Raw genomic sequence first — 25,432 nt, forward strand, 5'->3', positions numbered from 1 at the left:
TCTATTTTATTCCTCACCCAAGTTCATGCTCATTAATTTTAAAGAGAGAGGAAGGGAGGGAGAAAAACATTGATGTAAGGAACATCAATTGGTTGCCTCTCACATGCACCTCAACAGGGACCGAACCTGCAGCCCAGGCATGTGCCCTGACTGGGGATTGAACTTTCGACCTTTTGGTTTACTGGATGACACCCCAACCAACTGAGTCACACTAGCCAGGGCAATGCTATCTTAGTTTTAAGAGAACTCCCTAACTCAAGTATTTGAAGATGATTCTCATTGTAGAGGGATATACCTTTAAGAGGTTCTGATTTGGGAGACTTGGGGTGAGAATTATAACAAGTGCTCAGTGGATTCCAGAAAATGGAGTCATCCAGGAAATTTGGAAGCACAACATCTCTTTTCACATATATCATCTCAGAGTATTCTTGACCTGGCGAAGCATATGCAGGTGTGATTGGCATTGTTTTACACAAAAGCACTCATGTTATAAAAGCACCCTGCCTCACCCCTATCCTGCACAAAAAAAGGCTGGGCAGATGTAACTCCTTTCTGTACCAGAGATCTCTGTTACAAAGGCACATTAATGTTCCAATAATGGTTATAACAGGGGTTGGAGGCAAGATGTAAATTTGTCAGTTGTTTTTGATAAATCTCAAGTTTGTGGATAGCACTTACAATCAAGTATGCTGTGCAGTAATTAAGAATACCAGTTTGTGTGACATTGGGCAAGTCATCTTCTGATGAGAAAAAAACAGAAGTCGTATGATTATGCTCATCTTTTCTTTCTCCATCTCCCTCTTTCTGTCCTTTATTTGCCAAAACCTTAACTGGAACTTAGTATGTGCTAGCCACGGGAGGTATCAAAACAGACTCAATCTGGTCACTGCCTTCAAAGACTTGTAAGATAGCAGAAGGAAAACCATGAGTAAGAAGAGAATTGCAATGCGAATCATTTAAGCACCTTAGAGAAACCCAGAAATTGCTTATACCACGAAATCTGTTGCCTAGGATGGTCAGGGAATGAGCTTTCCTGGTTAAAAAAAATACTATAGTTAATAAAGATTGGCCAAGTATTCCATATGTAGATTACCACTGTCCCAAGAATTAAAACAGGGTACAAGAGAAAGGAACCAGTGTTTGCTGACCACCTACTACCTATCAAAATAAGGTACTTCACATGTACCATTTCTCTTAGTTTTTCCAATATTGGGAGGTAGGTATTAATCTTGTGCCTTTATAGGTAGAGAGACATAAAGGTTAAATAACAGGATCAAGATCAAAGGGCTCAAGATCCCAGTGCAGTCAGAATGTGAACCCCGGTTCATCTGTCACTAAATCCAATGCTCTTCATACCACATTTTACATGGAAACAACTCCTTGAATAGCATATGCTTAGAAGCCTCCCCAATATCTTGCTATACCTCAGTCCTAATGAATATCCATTCATTAATGATGGAAATAGAATAATTTTGTACAGTTTCTCACACTTTATTTGTGCATGCACTACCTTCATTAGTTTGCCATGTTTGACTACACTTTATGTTATTGTTTTTGTAAAATTCTTTAAATCAACGCAGCTTTTATTTTTTGAACAAAATGACATGCCCCGTGGTAAACTGAAAACCAGCGTCACTGGCACTGGTACATAGAGGATAAGAGCAAATGTAAATGCAGTGAAGGTAAAGTGGTGTCATTCAAGTCTACCCAGATCTATTACCTGCCTGGGAGCAGCCTGTTTTATCAAAAAGAAAAATATTCTTGTTAGAAGTTGGAGAGTCTGGTTGTAAATTATGTATAATTTCGAAGGTTGAAATAAAACTGAAGAAGAAATAAATTCCTCCTGGAATTTCCTGAATTTCTGAATAATCCAACTCCTTTTAGGCTGTCATTCTGCTCCATCTAAAATCATTTTTCATGCTTCTAGTAGTATGTACCTGGCATGTAGTAGGTGCATACTTAATATTAGTTGTATTTTTCCTTTCCCATTGTTGATAGAAAATAAGCTTCTATGATAGACTTGTATGACGTAGTGGTTAAGAGCAATTGGGATTTAGCAATGCCTGGGTCTGATCCTGGCTGTGCAATCTTAGGCAAGTTGCTTAACTTTTCTGTGTCTGTTTCCTTTTCTAAAAAAGAGGATGGTTCTACTTCACTGATTTACTGGGAAGACTGAGGTCATGTGTTAGCAGAGGCCTAACACATAGTAAGAACTCAACATGTGATAGTTGTTATTATTATAATCACTGGTGCAAGGTAGGTGATATTTTGCAGAGAAAGATGTAATCTGATCCACATGAAAACAGTTGAGCCTGGGTGATAGGTGGTAAAAAGACAGTCAGCTGTACGGGTGGGGTGTGTTGAGGGAAGAGAACTATTTCAGAGCAGTGGATCAAGATGTCCACTCTTGCCCAGATTGGATGAGGAGAGGAGAGAAGAAAGCCCAAGCGACGCCCAGATAATGACAGGTATTTTCTAGAAAACAGGGGTGGACTGAGTCTCCTCAGCTCCTACTCTGTACAGAACTGAAATGTGAAGGCAGACAATGGGAGAACATCTTGTTTTCTGTTCAGCTTTATTCACAGTGACAGTCCCTAAGGATCTGTACATAGTAGAACACGGCAGCAATGTGACCTTGGAGTGTGACTTTTACTCTGAAAATTATCTGGAAGTTGAACATGTAACAGCCACTTTACAAAAGGTGGAAAACAACACATCCTTGCCCAGTACCACTTTGCTGAAGGAGGAGCTGAAGGGGAAGGCCTTATTCCACTTCTCCCAAGTGCAAATGAGCGACGCGGGGAAGTACCGCTGTGTGATCGGCTTCGGGACCACCTGGGACTACAAGTACCTGACTCTAAAAGTCAAAGGTGAGTAGTTTCAGGGACTGGGATCCGTAGACCTACAGTGAGCTCAAGCAAAAGCTGGAAGGATGGTTATAAGGAGATAGAGCTATCTCGAAGAAAAGAAAAGTAAATTCTAAAGTAATTTTCGACAAATGAGTATAAAGCAGCTGAGGTAAGGGCAAATGGGGGCAGGAGTTACAGAAATAAATGGGGCTAAAGGAAGCCAGGAAATGAGACCTTGAAACGTGAGAGGGTGCCAAAGATTGGCTGTGCTTAATTCATAGTTTTTGCAAGGACCAACACTAACTTGATTATTAAGTTGCTCTCTAAGAACAACTTACTCCTCCAGTCCAGAGTTATTTAAACCATGGTAGTTATTTAAACCAGAGTTATTCTACTTAAAATAAGTAGAATAGAATATATCCAGAGGGTATCACATAGTAGGGCTGAGTGTTGTCTTGTGAAACTCTTGTTTCAGGGGGTGTATGTATGTTGGCTTATGGTGTAAAATATTTTTCTCACTGAAGGAGGCCCTAATAGAGTGAGCAGCTGATAATAAAAGATGAAATAATTTTGCCATATAAATCATAAGGCTTTCAAAGAATGAGATACATTACTTTCCCCCCATCAGCTTATTCTTATGTATAAGATCCCTTAGCCCTTATTGCTACAAAAAATGAAAAATAGAAATAGAATTGATGCTGAATCTGTCTCATTTCAATAAGTCATATACACTCTCAGATTCACGAACAAATAGAAAAAAAGCCCCATCCATCTCATTAAGAGATACATTTCAAGTAATTTTTTTAATGTTTAATAATTATCAGTATTCATACTTTATGTTTTGATTTTACATGTACCAATAATAATGGAAATTAGATTTCAACACAGAAGAAAGCTTTGAACACTTAAAGCCTTAAGGTCACAAGAAAAAAAAATTAATTTCAATAGCCATACATATTTTGTTGCTGCAAAGAAACATGGGTTAATCAATAAAAGAACTTTTAAACATTTTGCATTAAGATCAAATCGTATAGAAAAAGTGGAATGGGATCTGGGGTTCAAAAAATAATAAAAATAGTAATAATAAAATAATAATATAAAGATATCTTTTTATTAAAATAATAAAAAGAAACAGTAAAGTTCTTACCATTAGGGAAGAATTTTTGTATGTATTTTTTAATGGATGGTGGTGTGTATAAAAGACACCTTCTTTGAAATCTAGATGACATTGGATGCATATGTAAGAGTGAAATAATTGTTTTACTAAAAATATGTGTTTCTAAATTGATAAATGTCATATATTTTCCAACCTAGAAGCATGAAAAACTTTAAGAATCAAATTAACATAAGACAGGGTACATACTGCATCACAATTCTTTTAGGAGCAGTAAAAGCAAAAAAATAAAGGTTGAAGATCAAAGAAGTATTTTACTCTGATCAGGGATCTCTGAACAAAGCAGGAGAGATCCCGGGCCCTAGTTAGGGTTTGCTTAAATGAAGTAGCACTAGAGGAAAAATGAACTTTTTTCTTAAAATGCCTGCACTCTAGCATAAACCTTGAAGGTAGGGTTTTTAGCACCTTCTTTAATGTCTGGGCAACTGTTCATATTGCATATAATGAAAAGAGAACTGATTAACTGATTTCAAAAGCATAGGGGAAAAATATGAGTTACAATGGCTAGAGAGTCCAGAGAGTGAGTAGGGGAAAACTGCAGCTTTTGAAAAGCCAGGTTGCAAGTGCAAAACTAGGAGTAATCGGTCTAAGGAAGGGCAGGGAAATGGCTGAGGAAAAGAGCACAGTGGCCCTGAGGGACTCGAGAGCCCAGGAATCAAGCCCACAGGTTGAGAACTGGCCTGTAAAGAATTCCCAACAGACACAGAGCAAGTAATAGGAATGGAAGGATCAAATCAACCTAGAGGCCTGGGTAAAGCATGAGGGTGAGGATGGAATGAGCTGAGACTTACAGTAATTCTTCACACCAACAGAAAGGCCCAAGGGCCAGAGAGTGCAGCTTTAGCAAGTGGAGGAAGGAGGCAGCATGGCTTCCATTGTTCCTTTCAAGAGAAATTGTTTTCACCCTAAGAAGGGAAGGCAAAGGGTATAGGGGGAAACAGCCCGAGGGAAGGATGCTGGTAATGAAAAAATAACTGAATTCAGCCTGTAGGCCCAGACGAAACATTTGCTGATGGAACTTTGCTCTTGGTATCTTTTCTCCATTGGGGAAATAGAAGGTAATAAGGAAAGAAAACGATGAATTTCAAAAATGGGGGGTGGGGAACTCCTGGGAATTATAACCTGTTTATAACCTGATGTTCCTCTCCAGGCTCTTTAACAGACAAATTGATAGTAACCTGCCTGGCTTCTCTAAGGCCAAGGCACGTAGAACTACATTTTTAAAAAACCTTAGCCACTGTCCTTATGATGATAAAGTAGATAATATTATGTACAGCTTAATCTTTCTTTCAGAACTGCTAGTGTTGCCAGTAATTTATGAACTGTATAATCAGAAAAAATGGAAACCATTTAAACTAGTGGAATGTTAATCAAGTAATAGTAATTATTTTAATGGAATAAACGAAGAAGCCAACCTGGGAACAGGGAGGCAAATCAGCAATTTGCAATATCAGGAAGCCGACACCACCCTGGGTTGGAGGGAAAATAGGAAGGCAGTATTAACTGAGCCCAGGGCAGAGTGACATGATGGATACTGGAATCCCAGTGGGCCTGTCTGGTGGTAGCTGGAGCTAGGGATGAAAGATAGTTGTAACTGGAGAGCCCATGGTAGCACACAGCATATGGGAGAAATACCCTAACTTTACCCTCTTTCTCATCCTGCATTCTTCCCACCACGTTCCTGTTGGCTGTCAAGAATCTGGAATACACAGCTGGCAAGCCAGACTTCCTGTAATAACAAGCAAAGTAAAGCCGAGGGATGGATCTGAGCACAAACATGACCAGGACCCACACAGCACACAACTTGTTCATAAAGTAGCAAAATGTGGGCTGAATAATGTATAATTAACTGTAACTATAATAGACTAAAAACTAGTATTTGTTGACACAGGGCCAACAAAGGGTGATTGGTGGTCTTAAGTCACCTGGAGATGCTCTCCAATTGCCAAGGGGTCTCTTCAAGCCAGCCCAGATGGGCAGTAGTTCTTTCACTTAACAAAATTGATCTTATGACCTTAGGCTGTGTTAAAACCCTGTTTTGGGTGCTTGGATAATATCTGGAATATAGCTCATGTTACATTGGGAAGAATAAAGTGAATAAGAAGACTGGTAACTAGAACTGGGTTTAGCGATAATGTCCTGTGAAAATGAATGAAAGTAGACATGATTTGACCTCCAGTAAAGATGGCAGCATAGGTAGACATGGCTCACCACCTAACTCAACCACATCAAAATTACAACTAAACTATAGAACAACCATCACTCAGAACCATTAGAAATAGAGTTGAATGGAAGTCTGACAAGTATGGAATTAAAGAAACCTCATTCATACAGACTGGTAGGAGGGGTGCAGACATGGAATGGGCTGGACCCACATCCATGTGTGGTGGATAAAAATCTAGGAGGGTATTTTGGAAGTGCGGAGTGCCAGCCCTATACCAGGCTTTCCAGCCCAGGGTTCCAGTGCCAGGGAGATAAGTCCCTATAACTTCAGGCTACAAAAAACCAGCTGGGACTGAATTGGTAAAAGAAGCTTCTGGAGTCCCAAGCAGTATCTCTTAAAGAAGAGATACACAGACTTACTCAGACTCACTCCCTCGAGCTCCAGTACAGGTATAGCAAATTAAAAGGCACTAGTGGCATACAGGGAGGAACTGAAATGCCCGGCATCAACGCAAGGGCTGGGGGACAGCTTTCTCCTAGACAGAAAGACAGGCAGAGGCCATTGTTTCTTTTCTGAACCCTCCCCCAACAGAGCCACAGAGCTGGCAGATGGGTGCAATAACTGAGACTCCATCAACGTGGCTAAAACAGTTTTCACTACCCTGGAAATCCCCTGATATTCCATTCCACCCAACTTAATGGGCCCAACCAAGCTGTTAACAGTGACTTTTCTATGTGAATGCCTGGCCTTGGCTCATGCTTCACAACTTCCTAAATTCTGTCAAACAAGCAACAGCCAGCCTCGGTGAGGCCCTAGCCCCTATATCTCCCGCTAAGTAGCCCCAGGCTTGGCCCTAGCAATAACCAGCCTAGATTCACAGCATGGCTTTGCCTGAGAATCTCCAAACCCAGCACAAGTAGCAGCCACCTGATTGCTTTATAGCTCATGCAGGATGGCCTCAGGCAGAACACAGGTAGGGGCTGAACTTGGCCTTCACCACCTGGGAAATCAAGAGCCCGTGCACTCACGGGACAGCTATAGACCATGTTGGAGTACCACCACCCTAATCCTGCACAGCTTATCACAGAGTGTGGAGGTTGGCGGTCAGTGGACAGAGACAGTCCTCACAGCTGACTGGCCTGGTTCAATCCCTCCCATTGACCTGCCAACAGCAATCAAGGCTTAACTCAAGAGGAGGGTATACTCAGCCTGAATGAAGGGCACATCTCAAGTATCCAGTTTGGGTGATAGGGGACACTGTGCCACTGTACCCTACAGGACACCTACTACATTAGGTCACACTACCAAGATACAGAGTCAAAGCAGCTCTACCTAATACATAGAAACAAATGCAGGGAGGCTGTCAAAATGAGAAGACAAAGAAACAAGGCCCAGATGAAAGAACAGATCAACACTCCAGAAAAGGAACTAAGTGAAATAGAGAAAAGCAATCAGATGTAGAGTTCAAAACACTGGTCATAAGGATGCTCAAGGAACCAAGTGAGGACCTCAGCAGCATAAAAAAGTTCCAGTGAGAAATGAAGGATACACTAATTGAAATAAAAAATAGTTTACAAGGAAACAATAGTAGAGTGGAGCCAATAGTAGAGTAAAGCCAAAAATCAAATCAATAATATGGAACATAAGGAACAAAAAAAATCAACCAATCAGAACAAGAAGAAAACTTTTTACAAATCAGGATAAGTGTAAGCAGCCTCTGGGACAACTTTAAGTATCTCAACATTTACATCATAGGGGTGCCAGAGAGAGAAGAGAAAGAGCAAGAAATTGGAAATCTATTTTAAAAAAATAATGAAAAAACTTCCCTAAGTTGATGAAGGAAATAGACATGCAAGTCCAGGAAGCACAAAGTGTTCCATACAAGATGGATGCAAAGAGGCCCACTCCAACACACATCATAATCAAAATGCCAAAGGCTTAAGATAAAGAGAGAATCTCAAAAGCAGCAAGAGAAAAGCAGTTACTTATATTCAGGGAAGTTCCCATAACACTGTCAGCTGACTTTTCAAAAGAAACTTTGCCGGCTAGAGGGGATTGGCAAGAAATATTCAAAGTTATGAAAAGCAGGGACCTACAACCAAGATTGCTGTATCCAGCAAAGTTATCACTTAAAATTGAAGGGCAGATAAAGAATTTCCCTAATAAGAAATAACTGAAGGAGTTCATCATCACCAAACCATTATTATATGAAATGTTAAAGGGACTTATTAAAGAAAAATATGAAGATCATAACTATGAAAGATAAAATGGCAACCCCCCCCCCAAATCTATCAACAATTGAATCTAAAAAACAACTAAGCAAACAACAACAGACAGAATCATGGATACAGAGAGCATTTTGATGGTTGCCAAAAAGGAAAAAAATGTGGGGGAATGGGTGAAAAGGTGAGGGGATTAAGAAGTACAAATAAGTAGTTACAGAATAGGCATGGAGATATAAAGTACAGTACAGAAAATGGAGTAGCCAGAGAACTTGTACCAATGACCCATGGACATGAACAATTTTGTGGGAATTGCCTGAGGGAGTAGGGAGTGCTGGTTGGAAGGGCGCAAATGGGGAAAAATTGGGACAACTGGAATAGCATAGTCAAAATATAATTAAAAATAGTTCTGGTTAATAACCTACAATGGGAAAGAGTTCACAATAATTTTGTCTTTTGCCTATATTTTTCTCATTTGTTTGTTTTTTGATTAGGTTCCACTTATAGGTGAGGTCATATGGTATTTGTCTTCCACCACCTGGCTTATTTTACTTAGCAAAATACTCTCCAGTTCAATCCATGCTGTTGTGAAGAGCAGGAGTTCCTTCTTTCTTTCTTATGCATAGGATTTCATTGTGTAAATGTACCACAGTTTTTTTTTAAATATTTTATTTATTTATCTTTAGAGGGGAAGGGAGGGAGAGAGGAAGAGAAACATCAATGTATGGTTGCTTCTCGTGCATCCCCTGCTGGGAACTGGCCCCTGCGGGGGAACTTGCCTGCAACCCAGGCATGTGCCCTGACTGGGAATCGAACCTTGAGCGTCTGGTTCACAGGCTCGCGCTCAATCCACTGAGCTACACCAGCCAGGGCAGTACCACAGTTTTTTGATCCACTCATTTACTGATGGGTACTTAGGCTGTTTCTGGCACTTGGCTATTGTCACTTGTGCTGCTATGAACATTGGGGTACATAGGTTGTTCTGAATGGTGATTCAGGATTCTTAGGACATAGTTTCAACAGTGGGATAGCTGGATCAAAAGGCAGTCCCATATTTAGTTTTCTGAGGAAATTCCAGCCATCTGCATCCCCACCAACAGTGCACTAGGGTTCCCTTTCCTCCACAACCTCACCAGCACTTGTTTATTGATTTATTAATGATGGCCATTCTGACTGGTATGAAGTGGTATCTCGTGGTTTTAATTTGCATCTTTCTAATGGCTAGTGATGTTAACACATTTTTATGTGTCTACGGGCCCTTTGTTTAATGACTAAACAGCTAGTTACTTCAAAGAATTGCAAGTAAACCTTTAAATATGACATCTTCCCAAAGGAGAGGCCATATGCAGAAGTTTTCAGAATGTCCAGTACTTCTTGCCACTTTGTTTTACTTCACCTCAATCAAAGCTGCCTAAACAATCATATATTTCTTATTGGCTTTTCTTCCATTTGGTGATTTCCCCTGATAATACAAAATCAACAGTTTTATGACTACCCCCCCTTAATATCTGAGTTAACTATCAAGTCAGATATAGAAAGACAAAAACCACATCATCTCATTTATATGTGGACTCTCAAAACTAGCTAATTAGCCAGCCAACCAACCACCATCCCCTACTTCATATGTACAGGGAACAAATTGATGGTTGCTGGAGGGGAGAAATGGGTAAAGAGAGTGTCAAAAGATACAAACTGCCAGTTATAAAATAAGTTATTGGGATGTAATGTAAAGCATGATGACTATAGTTAATAGTGTATTGGATAGTTGCTAAGAGGGTAAATCATCATAATCTCATCACAAGAAAAAAATTGTAGCTGTGTGGTGATGGATATTAACTAGACTTGTTATGGTGATCATTTCACAATATATATAAATATCGAATGATTTTGTTGTACACCTGAAACTAATATAATATTATGGGTCCATTATATCTCAATGAAAAATAAAGATATTATTTCAAAAAAGGAAAGAAAGTCACATGTTTTATCTAAAGGTGAAAAGACTATATGGAGTCTCACCAATTATCCTCAAATACCTGAAGGGTTGTCTTCTCATATGAATGAGGTAATAATAATTACTAACTCAATTAATATTGAGTATTTACTACGTGTTAGGCACATAACTCATTTAGTCTTTCTAACACTCCTATTAAAGGATAAGTAGTATTGTAACTATATTATAAATGAAAACCCTGAAGGTCATGTAACCAGCCCACACCTTCCAGACTATGAAGCCAATGTTCTCAGCAACTATATCACATGTTGTTTTACTAAACCAGACAAGAGCCCATGGCTGAAGCTACCATGAGGCAAAGTTTGGCTTGGCATGAGGATGACTTTTCCAATGAAAGTTTAATTTTTTATTGTCTAATAGTGGCAAAGACTACTTCTGGAACTAGGAGCTTCCATTCATAGAGGTACTAATGAAAAGTTAGTTATCTAGAAAGTTACTAACATTAGAAGAGAAATATTATTAAAGATAAAAAGGGATATTTTATAATGCTAAAAAAGACAATTCAACAGGAAGACATAATAATCCTAAATGTATGTACATCTAACAACACAGCTTCAAAATATGTAAAACAAAAGTTGACAGGCTTAATAGGAGAAAAAACAAAGCCAAAATCATATTTGGAGACTTGAACTCATTTCTATTATAATTGATTAAACAAACAAAAAAGAAAATACGAGAGTTGAACAACACAGCTGTCTTGACCTAATTGACATACATAAAACTTATACCCAACAACTACAGAATATACATTATTTCCAAATGCACGTGAAACAATCATCAAAGTATCTAGCAAAGTTGTTAAAGAAGATATTTTTCATTAAGCAGGAAGTTGGGCTAGTTGAATTTCCAAACCACTCCCACCTCTGAAATTCTAAAATTTAGTCATCTTTTTCTAAGAATAATACCCTCAATCCAGCTTCCCCATTGTGTGTTGCTGATAATGATTCCATTTTAGCCACTTCCCAAATAGAAAAGAAGCTGTAGAGGTGGCTTTAGGTTGTATAAATATAGATGTAGTCTCCTGTCCCTACCCCAAAACTTGCTGATTTTTTTAGTTGAACACCTCTCCCATCGGCTTGCTCATTTATATATCTCTAAGTCCAAGCCTTAGGACTAAGTCCTAAGTCCAGTCCTGATTCCTGACCCCTCTTATTGCTGAAATCACCTTTCAACTTGGCCATGAAGATCAACTTCTTATCCCAACCTACCCTGTGGGAGCAGACCAGAGCTTCACCCACATAACACAACTCCTATGAATCTATTTATTCTCCTCCATCTCCCTCTAAGACCCACAGCTTCAGAAATAACCTACAATATAATAGAATAAAATGATTATTGTACCAAGCAGGGAAAGTATAGATAAATAAAATGAGTATTCAGAATGCATGACTGAGACACTGTTTGATTGCTAGAGACAGACCAAAATTTGGCTTCAAGAAGACTGGCGAGTCTAGCCAGCTCAAGCTCTTCAGTAGGCTGGTTCAGAGCCTGATTCTCCTCATGTACTAGCTCTGGGTACTCCTAAGTCCCCCAGGAAAACATGCCCTTCTATATTGTCCCATCCCCAGACTTTTGCAGTTACATTGAGAATCCAATGCAGAATTCAGAAAGGATGAGTTCAAGTCCCTCTCTCCCCAACTACCCCAGTCCAACTGTCTTCTTATTTACAAAATGGGAATGAATTTTACCTCTCATAGGGTCCTTGTGTAGTTTAAATAGCATAATGTATGTTAAGGGGAGGGAGTCAGGTTTTAGAGCCAGTCACCTCTGCTCCTCTCTAAGATCTAGATTAAGTGAGCTATATATACATAAGAATCAATACCAAATGGGAAATGAGCTCCAATTTTTACATTAATAGCTGGATGAACATATGATTTTTCCCTTTCCTTGCTCCCAATTTTGGGGCTTCTCTGGTGATTACACTGGAGAACATGACTTGGAACAGGGGCCTCTTTCTTGTTCCTTCATCTTTAACCTAGGATTTCAGGTTTGCAGATCAGACCTTGAGGTCACTCATCCATTCAGCCTCATGGATAAGATCTGCCCCACCTACCAATCCCCAGCTGGAGCTGGAATACTGTGAGCTGGGAAGACATCAGAGCTTTTTGAGGGAGGCAGGCCAGCAGGGCCAGCTGTGTGTGCTTTGTCATATGGAGACAAAAACTCCAACAGAGGGCCACAGGTTTATAACAGCATTTGAAGGTGTGGTCACCCTGCTCTCCAGTGACCCATGCATAACACAGTGAGTGTCTTTGGCTATAACTAGTCAAATTAGCTACTCATAATTTAGGGATGCACAGGGAAGGTGCTCAATGAGCAGGAACTGGAGAGGAGCATGAACATGCTTCCTGCAGAATGTAAAAGCACAGGGCATGACACTCAGTACCTAGAAAACAGTAAGTCATACATGTTCTATTTTTGTCCGTATAGCCGTTATGACTATTTTCATGCAAATTTGCTTCTCAAAGATTGTGCCCATTTATACTTCTCCCAACAATTTAAGGAAAAATAAGTTTTATCACACATGTGCCATCTGTCTATCGATCTTGACTTCAAAGATTGTATTGAAATTCTGTTTCTTTAGGAAGTATTTTCTGCTTAATAAAAGCTACTGATCATTCCCTCTTCCCTTCTCCAAAAATCAACAGGTTATTTTCCACACTTCCTGGTATCTGCACATGTTAATACATACTTATTTTTAGCTACCATCTAAGATAATTGGACAATTTCTCTCTGTGTCCTTGCTCTCATCACCTGTGTCTATTTTAGATCTGTTTTCTAGAGGGCAGGCAGCCATATTGGTTTAACTCACTCAGCATACACTGCACAGAACTGTGTGTGTGTGTATGTGTGTTGGAGAGAAATAAATAAATATACCCAATTTCTGACTATTTATACATATAATCTAGGTCTTTTCCTCCTCCTAATCTCAAAGAGAACAGAAGCAAGGAGGAAGTGGAAAGAAAAATTTCTCCTGAAGATATAAGGAAAAAAATCTAAAGTGAGATATGGGGTTAGCTAGTAATTGTATCTATGCACCCTTTTTCTCTAGTTTTCAGTTGTCAGATAATGTGCAGTAATGTAGGAGTGCACAAACTGTGGTGGAATAAAGTACTGCTGAGATTAGAAACCGAACTTGTATTGCACAAACATCGACTCCACCAGCTTCCACCCCTGACTCTTCAATTACCTCCCACAAAAATTTGGAATATCAACAATGCCACTTTTGTTGTACAAATTAAATAATTCGATGTGTGTAGAATAGCATAACATCTGAGATGAAAGAAATGTTTTTTAAAAATTTAAACCATTATTATGTAATATTGTTAATGATCATTTTATTCACGTGACATTGGGGACAGAGCTCTGCAGGAATCAGAAAAGAAAGACATTAATTTTTTTCTTCTATTGTCCAGCTTCCTATAAGAAAATACACACTCGAGTGGTTCAGGTCCCAAGGACAGATGAGGTAGAGCTCACCTGCGAGGCTAAAGGTTATCCCCTGGCAGAAGTATCCTGGCCAAATATCAATGTTTCTGCCAACACAAGCCACATGGAGACTTCTGATGGCCTCTACCAGGTGACTAGTGTTCTGCGCGTAAAGCCACTCCCTGGCAGAAACTTCTCCTGTGAGTTCTGGAATGCAAATGTGAAGGAGCTTACATCAGCCTTCATTGTCTCTCCAGGTAAGAGCTGCCTGCCCTTCCTGACTGTGTTGGTCAGGGTTCAGGTGAGAAACTGATGGCACACTCAGAATGAGTAATTTGAGGAGAACGTAATAAAGGACTATTTATGAAGTTGTGGTCAGGATTTAGAGAAACTATTGAGGATAGTGACAGACCCTGGGGCTTCTACAATGGGAGAGCCATTACCACTATTGGGAAGGTGACTAAAACCTGGAGAAGGGGGCTGTGGGGAGAGCACCTCTTGACAGGAACCATGGCCTCTAGTGGGAGGGTGTTGCTGCCCACAGCAACTCCAAAGGGTGGGAGCTGATGAGTGAATACACTAACCTCACTCTCCTCCCACCCTCTGATGTCCTGCTGGTGCCCCACCATTGGCTGAACCCAGCTGGAAGTTAGAGAACAAGGGAGTCCACTGATATGGTCCATAGAGATCAACCTCGCAGAGCTCAGAGCAGAGTGTTGAAGTGTACATAATGGATCAGAAGAGGAAACAGAAAATACCTAGCACAAAAGCTCGTCATTCGACTCAGGCACAGTGTCCTAAGTCAGCAGGGTGAATATCACTTTGCTGGCCAGTTGCATGGTTTGGTGGTCTCACAGGAAAAGTAACCTCTTACAAAATCCTGCAGAGCTTTCACTGGCTATGCTGAATCCTGTACTTTTGAACTTCCTACACTAGCAAAGTTTCAAGTTTTGGAAATCTGACCATTTTTTATGTACCAGGTTGGAACATTTATTTGCCCAAGAAGATCAACTAACTTCTAGTATCACAATCATTTCATTTTATCGCCAAGTATATAAGTTTCCTATTGCTCCTATAAAAAATTACCACAAAGTTTGTGGGCTTACGATAGCACAGATTTATTGACGCACACTTCTGGGAGTCAGAAGTCTGAAAGGAGCTTCATCAAGTTCAAATCAAAGGTGTCAAGAGGATAGCAGAACCTCTAAGGGAGAATTCATCTTCTTGGTTTTTCCAGCTTCTCGTGGCCACATGTACTCCTTGGCTCATGGGCTGCTCCTCCACTTTCAAAGCCAGCAAATGCATTACTCAGACCTCTGCTTCTGTCATCACATCTCTTTCTTTGACTTCTTGCCTCCCTTTTCTACCTTGTAGGGACATTTGTAACTACGGTAGATGCTGGCCCCCAACCTCAACTCAATAATTCAGGATACTTTACCCATTTCAAGTTACTTAATGTAATCACATCTGCAAAGTCCTTTTGCGCTATAGGGTAACATAGTCACAGGTCTCAGGAATTAGAACACGGATGCCTTTGATGGGAGCCATTATTCTACCACACAAAGACTATCATCTCAGAATAAAGAACAGTCCCTAGTATTGAATAATTTGACTTTATAGAACATTCACTATGCTGTCATTATATTTTTCTTTGTCTTAGACAAAACAGAGCCTATGAAAAGGACTTGTTGGCATGCAAGAATTCAGTTAGTGATTCCAAGGAGTAGAAATTAGATGTTTAGGAGGAAAAAAGGAAAAGCAAATACAAGGCTACATTATCAAAGTTGATGTGGACAACAGGAGCTTAAATATGCAAGGAATGCCTGGTTAAGTGTAGGCCAATACTTTAGATGAAATGTGGTTTTCTAGAAGAACACTTATATGAGGATCTCCACAAAGAAATATGGGCCTGGGAAGAATGAACTTGGAAATGACTAGACTCTGCCCTTTGCATTACTGATTACATCAGAGGTTTTTTTCATGATAGAGAAGTGGAAGGGCAGACTGATAATTTCTCTGGAAGCCATGAGGCTATGAGAAGTTAAGAATGAACTAAGATAATCCCTATCTGACTGGAAGCCAACATAGCTGACTAAATAGTCAACAGTTGTGAGAGGGGCCGCAGAGTCAGCTCAAAGTGTGGGATATTGCTCATGAATGCAACCAGCAGGGAGATGGAGAAATCTTAGTGCAATTAGAAATTCTCAGCCTAGATTTACCCATCATTCCCAGCCCTACTGTCCCCTGACATGGATCCTCTGCTGTAGTCAGCTCCCCTTCCTCACCATGTCCCCTCTGAACTTGCTTGACCCTCTCCCATCTCCATGACTTCATTGCTCAGGCACTTTCTGCCACATAAAATATCATTATTCACCATCTCAAGCCCACCCAATCTCCAGGGCAGCTCAGGAAACTCCTGGATACAAGCAGTGTTCCCTCATCTCGCCTCCTAGGACCAATTGTACCACTTTGTTTGTGACTATACTTATCTTTTCTCTTTCATTGCAATTTTATTTTCCAGGTATTTTAATTATTCACACGTGTCTTTATACTCAGACTAAAGCAAAAGCAGAGTATTCTGCTCATAATAAGTGCTCAATAAAGGTCACATTAAGGGGTTGAAGACTTAGTCTTAGACATCCCAGACCCATTACCCCTGCAGCCAGACTAGGTGGACAGGCAGGTCTGAACAGGCAAAGATGCACTAGCTTGTGATACAAATAAACAAAATAACAAAAATTCACACATCTTCCCACACATGGGTTCCTGGCTTCTAGTTCTCAAAAGCATTTTGTTGTCTTATGACTGTTCCTTTTCTGTTGTTTCTCATAAGTTCAGCAGCTCACTCCTGATTTCCCTGACCCACCACAAGCTTCTTCAGAAGTTAATGAATCAAACAAATACAGCAATGACATTCTGGGCATGGGGGGGTGCTCCCAGAACTCTAAGATGGTGACTGAACATCCTAACTTTCAATCAGAAATTAAGGAGCAGTGAGATGATTTTCCTTTTGAGACAGTTTCTTCTACTCAGTCAGCTGTTGTATTTTCATAGGAAATACAGTGGGACTAGAGCACAGATTCTTACAGGGCTGCCAGGGAAGCCCTTCCAGGAGGCCTGGCGGTGACTCTGGCAGTGGTCAAATGCATGGACTCTAAAGTCAGATAAACTTTTATTTCAAATCCTCTCTGCTACCTACTAGCTCTAAGGACTTGAGCCACCCTAGAACTGTCTCCTGTCTCATTTGTGAAATGGGGTAAATGATGGTAGCTACCTTATAGGATTATGGTGAAGATTAAATGAAATACACTTATAAAGTCCTTAGCACTCAGAAAGGATGGAAACAAGAAAAAAGAATATGGCACCTTTAGCAAGAGGTATGGCTTCCTTGTGAGTGGTAGGACTGTGGGTAAGGATAAAACAGGTAGCTTTCCCATTACAGCACCATATTATTGTTAAGTAGCATGCACATATTAGAAAACAATTTAGAAGAATATGTATTAGGACATGGGCTAAAAGACCTCAACATATAGAGACTCTAACATGATAAAAGTATATTTCTCTCTAATATTCAGAGAGAACGTGGTTCAGAGCAGGTGAGTGGCTATATTCCATACAGGCACTCAGTGACTGAGGTTCTTTCTATCTTGCTTTGACATTTTACAGGTGTTATCCCTATTGAATTGCTAAAGCTGGGTCACAGCCTTGTTTCAGCCTTCAGAAAGGAAAAAGAAACACATTTGATGTTTTAAGGTCAAGACTCAGAAGACCCATTCTCTTGGCCTGAAGTTAATTTACATGTCTGACCACACCTAACTACCAAGGAGGCTTAGAATGTAGTGTCTGAGAAACATTGTCCAGCTAACACCTAGCTAATACTGGGGAAGAAAAGGAGTGTGGATTTAAGGAATAAGCAGCAGTCTGCCACAAGGTTACCAATGAGAAGTAAGATTGAGTTAGATGGACTAAATGGTCAATTTAGTCCAATAAATGCTTACTGACACCATTCACATAGTTGGTGGTTGGCTTTGTAGGGGAGTCGGAGGTGACTTAAATAAAGTCTTTGCGTTTCAAATACTTACAGTCTAAGCAGACTGATATCCTATTGGATGTTCAACATTAGAAAGTCTTCAGGGATGAGTAGGCTTTTGTATGTGGAAAGGACTCTGAGAGAACATGGACAAAACAGGTGTTTGCATAAAGATATTGAGGTAGGGACCTCTCCTTAGTGTTCACCACACTCTTGGATAGAGACAAATATCTGCTGGGCGTGAGCTTTGGATCAGAGAGATCTGGGTTTGCTATCCTGGCTTTGCCATTTACTTAGTAATGATGGCCTTAGATAGAGTATTTGGCATCTTTAAGCTTTACTTTCTCAACTCTGAGATGAGGGGCTCAGATTAGATAATGCCTCCTCCCTTCTCAGCTAAAACTGTCTATGGTTCTCAGAAAGCACTATATTGGGGGAGGGGGAAGGCAGTTGGCAGGATTGAGCCTTGCCTCCTGAGCCATTTTGTCAGGTGTTTCTAGAACCAGGCTGTTATGTTTATTCTGTATAAGTTACTCCATGAGGCAAAAATCAGACTTTTGGAAAAGGTACAGCTTACCTTGGGTCCCCTACCATCTCCCTGCAGCGAACCCCACTCCAACCCTGTCCTTTGTCAGTCTGGGGCCCTCATTCTAACCTTTAGACATCTGGAGCTCTCCTTTACAAGCTTTTCCCCAGGCTCCAAAATTACTCTTCTCACCCACCTCTCTACTAAACTCATCTTTTCTTCAGTGCCAGGACCTCGATTCACTGGAATAAGGAGGAAAAGGACTAGTTACTGTAATTCACAATGACTGGGGTTTGTATATTAATACTATCTATAATATTTTATATATTTTTAAATGATCCTGTGAGCTCCTGAAATTGGATAAGTAATTATATAGATTCTAAGCACTTAGAATAAGCACTGTAAGTGCAGAGGACTGGGGAATAGTTTTAGGCTGAGACACTCCAAATGGAAAGAGAGCAGTGATAGGTAGATAGGTAGATAGATAGATAGATAGATAGATAGACAGACAGATAGATAGACATTCAAAGAATATGGTGGATGTGTCAGAATGATGCAAAGCACGGAATCTAGAACTAGACAGATTGAATTGCATATCAGCTGTCACTTACTGATAACTTTGGGGAAGTTTTCTTTACCAGTAAATGGGGATCATAGCAGAGCCTTCCTCATGGGTGGTTGTGAAGAGTAAATGAGCTAATACATACAGTGTCCCAGGACAGTACCTAGCATGAAATAAATGCTCGATGTAAGTTGGCCCTGTTGTTTATAACTCACTCAGAAGGCCAACTTGTTGGTTTACCTCTAAGCTACCATGTATTTGATTCTGGTGCTTTTCTTTCACCCAGGTCAGATGACACCCAGTGTCCCTTCACCTTTGTTGCTTCATGTTTTCATCCCTTCCTTTATCATTGTTTTAATGGTCATAGCTATAGTGATAATCCTAAGAAAACAACTCTGCCGAAAGCTTTATTCAAGAAAAGGTAAGTGACTTTTATTCATGGTAACCATGTGGACTGGGTGTCTGCAGTGTGAGACTCTGCTTTGTACCACAGGCCTACGGCGTCCCAACTTCACACTAAATCCACTCAGTGCTTACGAATTGCTTTGGGTTTGTTTTGATGATATTTTTTCCTTCAAAAAATGGCTCTAATCTTCAGTGATCTAAAACTCTTACATGGAATATTTTTAAAAGGAACATTTTGTTCCTGTGGCAGGAATTGTTTGCTTTGTTCTTTGAACGGAGAAGTGCCATCAGCCTCACAAGCCTGGTGTTATTTTGGCAACGTTGGACAGCTATGAGGTCAGAGTTCACTGGTGGGAGGATGCCAGGATCCTTCATGATGATTTCTTCAGTTCTTTTCTCCTCTTTCTTCATTCTGGGCATGAGCTAGGCTATGCCCTCTCCCTACCCTCAGGAATCTTATTCTCCTAGTTGGGTAAGTAAAGGAGAAAAGTGTGTGAGGCCATTGGGGGGTGAGAAAGCACCTGTTTGGTGGTGCCCTGAGGTCTTTCAGCAGCTTCCCACTCCTATTGCACCAACGGGGACAGAGCTTGCCTGTTTCGTTTGAGTCCTGGCCCAAATATTAGCAGTCCTATCTGGTGCTTTCATAAACTGTCACTTTTTCAGCACCCAGTGAACTCCTCCCAAGATGTACATGGCTTTGTCTTTATTTTTTATTTTTATTTTTTAATTATATCTTATTGATTATGCTCTTACACTTCTCCTGACTTTACCTCCTTTGGATACTCTCAACCCAGTACACCCCACTCCCTTAGGCAATTCCCCCACCATTGTTCATGTCCACGGGTCATGAGTATAAGTTCTTTGGCTACTCCATTTCCTATACTGTACTTTACATCCTCATGGCTATCCTGTAACTACCTATTTTTACTTCTTATTCCCCTCACTTCCTCACCCATTCCCCCACAGGCACCCTCCTGTTTGGCAACCATCAAAATGCTCTCTGTATCCATAGTTTTGTTTCTGTTTCATTTGCTTGGTTTGGTTTTTAATTTCAGTTGTCGATGGGTAGGTATTTATTGCCATTTTATTCTCAATAGTTATGATCTTCATCTATTTCTTTAATAAGTCCCTGTAACATTTCATATAATAATGGTTTGGTTATGATGAACTCCTTTAGTTTTTGCTTGTCTGGGAAGCTCTTTTTCTACCCTTTGATTCTAAATGATAACTTTGCTGGGTAGAACAATCTTGGCTATAAGTCCCTGCTTTCATGACTTTGAATATATCTTGCCAGTCCCTTATAGCCTGCAAAGTTTCTTTTGAAAAATCAGCTGACAGTCTTATAGGAACTCCCCTGTAGGTAATTAATTAACTGCTTTTATCTTGCTGCTTTTAAGATTCTCTCTTTATCTTAAACCTTTGGCATTTTGATTATGATGTGTTTTGGAGTGGGCCTCTTTGCATCCATCTTGTGTGGGACTCTCTGTGCCTCCTGTACTTGCATGTCTATTTCTTTCATCAACTTAGGGAAGTTTTCTTTCATTATATTTTAAAATAGATTTCCAGTTTCTTGCTCTTTCTCTTTTCCCTCTGGCACTCCTATGATGCAAATGTTGAAATACTTGAAGTTGTCCCAGAGGCTGCTTATGCTATCCTCATTTTCTTTGGATTCTTTTCTTTTTCTTGTCCTGATTGGTTGATTTTTTTGTTTCTTATGTTCCATTTCATTGATTTTATTCTTGGCTTCATCCATGCTACTGTTGTTTCCCTATAAATAGTTCTTCATTTCAATTAGTATATCCTTCACTTCTGACTAGATCTATTTTATACTGCTGAGTTCCTTACTAAGTTCCTTGAGCATCCTTATAACCAGTGTTTTGAACTCTGCATCTGACAGATTGCTTATTTCTATTTAATTTAGCTCTTCTTCTGGAGTTTTGATCTGTTCTTTCATTTGGGCCATGTTTCTTTGTCACCTCATTTTAGCAGCCTCCCTGTGTTTGTTTCTATGTATTGGGTAGAGCTACTTTTGACTCTGTATCTTGTTAGTGTGGCCTAATGTAGTAGGTGTCCTTTAGGGTCCACTGGCACAATGTCCCCTATCACCTAAACTGAATATTCAAGGTATGCCCTTCGTGTGGGCTGAGTACACTCTCCTCTTGTAGTTTAGCCTTGATTGCTGTTGGCAGGTCAATGGGAGGGATTTATCCAGGCCAGCCAGCTGCAAAGATTGGCTGTGACCACTGACCACCAACCTTTGTCCTTCGTGGAGGATCAGCTGTGCAGGGGCAGGGTGGTAGTGCTCTGATATGGTCTGTAGCTGTTCACTAGGTACACAAGCCCTGGGGTTTCCCAGCTGGTGCAGGCCAAGGTCAGTCCCCACCAGTGTTTTGCCCAGTGCCTCCCCTCCTGAGCTACAAAGCAATCTAAGATGGCTGCTACTTGTGCTGGGTTTGGAGATCACCAGGCTAAGCCAAAGTATGAAGTTAAGCTGGTTGTTGCTAGCGCTGGGCCTGGGGCTCACTGAGACCAGCTGTTGTTTGTGGGGATTTATGAAGTTGTAAATCATGAACCAAGACCAGCCATTCATATGGAAAAACAGCTTGGTTGGGGTGGAATCTCTGGGCATCTCCAGGGCGGGTTGAACAGTGTTAGCCAGATTTATGGAGTCTCAGATGTGGCACCAGCTTGCTGGCTCTGTGGTGGGTTTAGAAAAGGGAGAATGGCCTCTACTCCCCTTGATTCCAGATGCTTCAGTTATTCCCCGTATACCACTGGTGTTTTTCAAGCTGGTAATCCAGTTCTGGAGCTCAGAGGGAGTGAGTCTGAGTAGGTGAGTCTGTGTGTGGGTTGTTTAAGAAGAACTTCTTGGGACTCCAAAAGTTTCTTCTACCAACCCAATCCCCACAGGTTTTTGCTGCCAGACGTTGTGGGAACTTATTTTTCTGGCACTGGCACCTGGGTTGGGAGTCTGGTGTGAGACTGGGACTCCTCACTCCCAAGATACCCCTCCTGAATATTTATCCACCATGCATGGGTATGAGACCAGCCCATTCTGAGTCTATGCCCCTCCTACCAGTCTGGATAGATATGGTTTCTTTAATTCTGTAGCTGTCAGACTTCCATTCAACTTGATTTCTGATGGTTCTGAGTGATGGCTGTTCTATAGTAAGTTGTAATTTTGATGTGGTTGTGTAAAGAGGTGAGCCATGTCTGCTAATGCCACCAACTTGACTGGAAATTGACTTTGTCTTTAAAAAAAGAAAGACATCTTGGAATAACTCAGTAGGAACTTCAAGTGGTCACCATTTGAGGATCGGGGGGATTTTAAGTGGTTGTTTTCCTGCTTTTATAGTCTAACTTCTATATTCCCATCTGCCATGAAATATTGTCATACTCTACTTTTGCCCATTGCCATATGTATGTATTAGGTTTCTGTTGACCCCAAGAACTAATTCCCCCTACTGTTGAACCCAAGGAGCTATTGTCAAAACAAGGGGAAGAGAAGAAAAGGGGGGAAAACAGAGAGGAAAGGAGGAATAAGAAAGAAAAGAGAGAGAGAAAAGTGACAGACATGTAGGTCAAGGGCGCTTCACTATAAAGGAGGACCTTCACTACAAGGTCCTTTGACAGAACTTTGACTAAACAGAATCACTTCTGCAAATCTGTGACTGGAGAGTCATGGCAGATGCAGCTCAATAGACTCTAATCTTCTTCCATTCCTTTTTTCACTTCCCTCTCAGAAATAGCTTTATACCAAGTTACCAGGCCTGGGGCTGAGAACCCTCTAGACACTATAGAAATAAGCAGCAGAGCCTTCTGTCATTCTCCCTTTGGGAGACTGAAATGGAGTTATACTCAAAATTAGAGCAGGAAAAAAATCCTCCTCTCCCCCTCATTCCAATCCTGGGTGTAAGGCTCAGATACCAACTGCAGTGGCGGAGACATTTGTTGCTAATAAGGATTAAATGAATAAATTTGCAAATGATTCCTTTTTTGTTTTTAATGAATGATATTGAAACAATGGTTGTCTATGTACTATACTAATCCCCCTCTCTAACTCTTATGCTTTGGGATCTGCCTTCTTACATAGGAGATGCACGGATACCGGTGTGGAAGCGCAGTGGTCATGTGCGTGAACTCACGGGTGACGGAAAAAGTTTGAGAACACCTGATACTGCGGACAGAGCTTTAATCCAAGCTCAGAAGGTTAGGTCTGGACATGATGCTGCTGTTTATTGGTTGTATGGTCTTGAACAAATCACTTAAATTCTTCAGGATGATTTTCCTCTCTGTAAAATGGGAAGTGACATGCAAATGAACATTGTATAGTTGAGTTGACCTGGATGAGAGCAGAAGCCTCCTAACTCAGTTCCCTGCATCTGCTCCTGCTGCCTCCACTATGGTTGATTTTTAATTTTAGCTAGCATGGTCTTTTAAATTCTCAAATCTATCACCTATCCTCTGTTTATATTTCTTCCACGGTTTCCTATTGTTCACTGAGTGGTGTGACTCATGTCTCTAGCTTTGTACTGTATCACCATCACCTTTGTTATCCAAGCTTTAGCCATACAGGATTTTCTAGTCTTAAAAGACATCCCCCTCTTTCAAATATGAGTTTTTTTCAAATACTATTTGTCCTTCTTAAAATACTTTTTTTTATTGTGTACCAGAGTTGGGGTCAACCATTAAATCTCAGCTAAGCTTATATTTCATCAAGTCTCCCCTGAATCTACCCCCTTATCCCACCAATTACATTAAATCTCCTTGTCAGATGCTATGATACCACCTACTTCTTTCAATATACTCAGCACACAATTGCACATATAGGTTCTATTTTAATAGTGGGGTATAAATGCAATTGCATATCTTTCAATTTTCCAATTAATTTATCAAGCATCCACCTGTCCCTCTTAGTAAGAAGTCCAATGTTTCCCTCTTACTGCAGGTACTTCCTCACCTTCCACAAACTTCCAGGAGATTTACTTAGCCCACAGGGCTAGGCTAGTGCTACTTCTAATAAGGCTACTGGGGAGCTAGGTCAGGTCACCAGAGGGCCCTGGTTTTAAGCTGCTGCTGTTTCTACTCCTGCCATGCAACATCCCTGTTCCCTCCAGGTGTCTCCATCCACCACCCATAGGTACACTTGCTGATTCAGTACCCATACAGATCAGAGTGTTGCAAGATGACAACTCTCCTGGCTCCCCTCACATGCTCTGGCATTGCACCCAAAGCGGGACCCACCAGGGATGATAAGAGAGGAGGCCCTTCCTGCCTCAGCCTCAGCTGTGTCCAGCCAGCCTCTTCTGCTCTCAGCCTTTATGGTGAACTTGGGACACCACTCCTAACTTCCTTCTCTTGAGCCATTACTTTTATGAACTTCTCAGTTCATCAGGGAGAGTTGATTTTAGTTCCTTTCTGTTCAGAAAGTTCCTTGGCTCCTAGACAGATTTATCTACCTATGCCTCAGTGACCAACTCTGCACATCAAGGTGTATTGGGAGGGCAGATGCTGTCAGCCCATTAAAGGTTCTGTTCACCATTTCCCTGTAAGTGGAACTATTCAACAGATTAGGGCTCCAGGGTGATGTTGACATTACTACAAAAATAATGTCAAGTTCTCTTTCATCTATGAGTCTTTAAGTTTCACAAGTACAGGGACTGTATTTCTCTTATTCACCAATATATGTCCAGTGTCTAAAGAATTACCTGGCAGATACGGATGCTAAACCTGCTCTGTACAATACTCACCACACATGGGGGGTCTGACCAGCCCATTTGCATCTCTGTCCCTCCTACCAGTCTCAATGTGGCTTTTTCTTTATATCCTCATAGGGCTTCTTCTCCTCAGTAAGACTTCAGGTGGTTGTCAATGATGGTTCTGTAGTTCAGTTGTGATTTTGATGTGGTTGTCCATAGGAGGATGTGGGTACAGTGTTAACCTATGACATCATCTTGACTGTTAGTCTGTTTTCAATTTACTTTGTTCTTCCACCTTTTAACCTATAAACAGAACAATTGTCTTGTTAGTTTTATTCCATCACTGAGATTTTCCTTT

At 40.7% G+C, this 25,432-nt stretch overlaps 1 protein-coding gene across 5 annotated transcripts in view; it reads left to right on the forward strand.

Annotated features, from left to right (window-relative positions):
- PDCD1LG2 (programmed cell death 1 ligand 2) overlaps positions 1 to 25,432 on the forward strand; it is a 100,602-nt gene that overhangs the window by 58,416 nt on the left and 16,754 nt on the right. For 4 of the 5 annotated variants that reach the window (XM_037036335.1, XM_037036334.1, XM_037036333.1 and 1 more), the window contains exons 3-6: positions 2,574 to 2,870; positions 13,840 to 14,109; positions 19,257 to 19,391; positions 23,469 to 23,584. In XM_037036335.1, the coding sequence (XP_036892230.1) occupies positions 2,574 to 2,870; positions 13,840 to 14,109; positions 19,257 to 19,391; positions 23,469 to 23,584 (818 nt within the window). The remainder of the gene's footprint in view (positions 1 to 2,573; positions 2,871 to 13,839; positions 14,110 to 19,256; positions 19,392 to 23,468; positions 23,585 to 25,432) is intronic. The other variant, XM_037036336.1, reaches the window with a different exon arrangement.

Source organism: Sturnira hondurensis, unplaced genomic scaffold (genome assembly GCF_014824575.4).
Source record: "Sturnira hondurensis isolate 20B ecotype Veracruz unplaced genomic scaffold, ASM1482457v3 Scaffold0022824, whole genome shotgun sequence".
Taxonomy (NCBI): Eukaryota; Metazoa; Chordata; class Mammalia; order Chiroptera; family Phyllostomidae; genus Sturnira; species Sturnira hondurensis.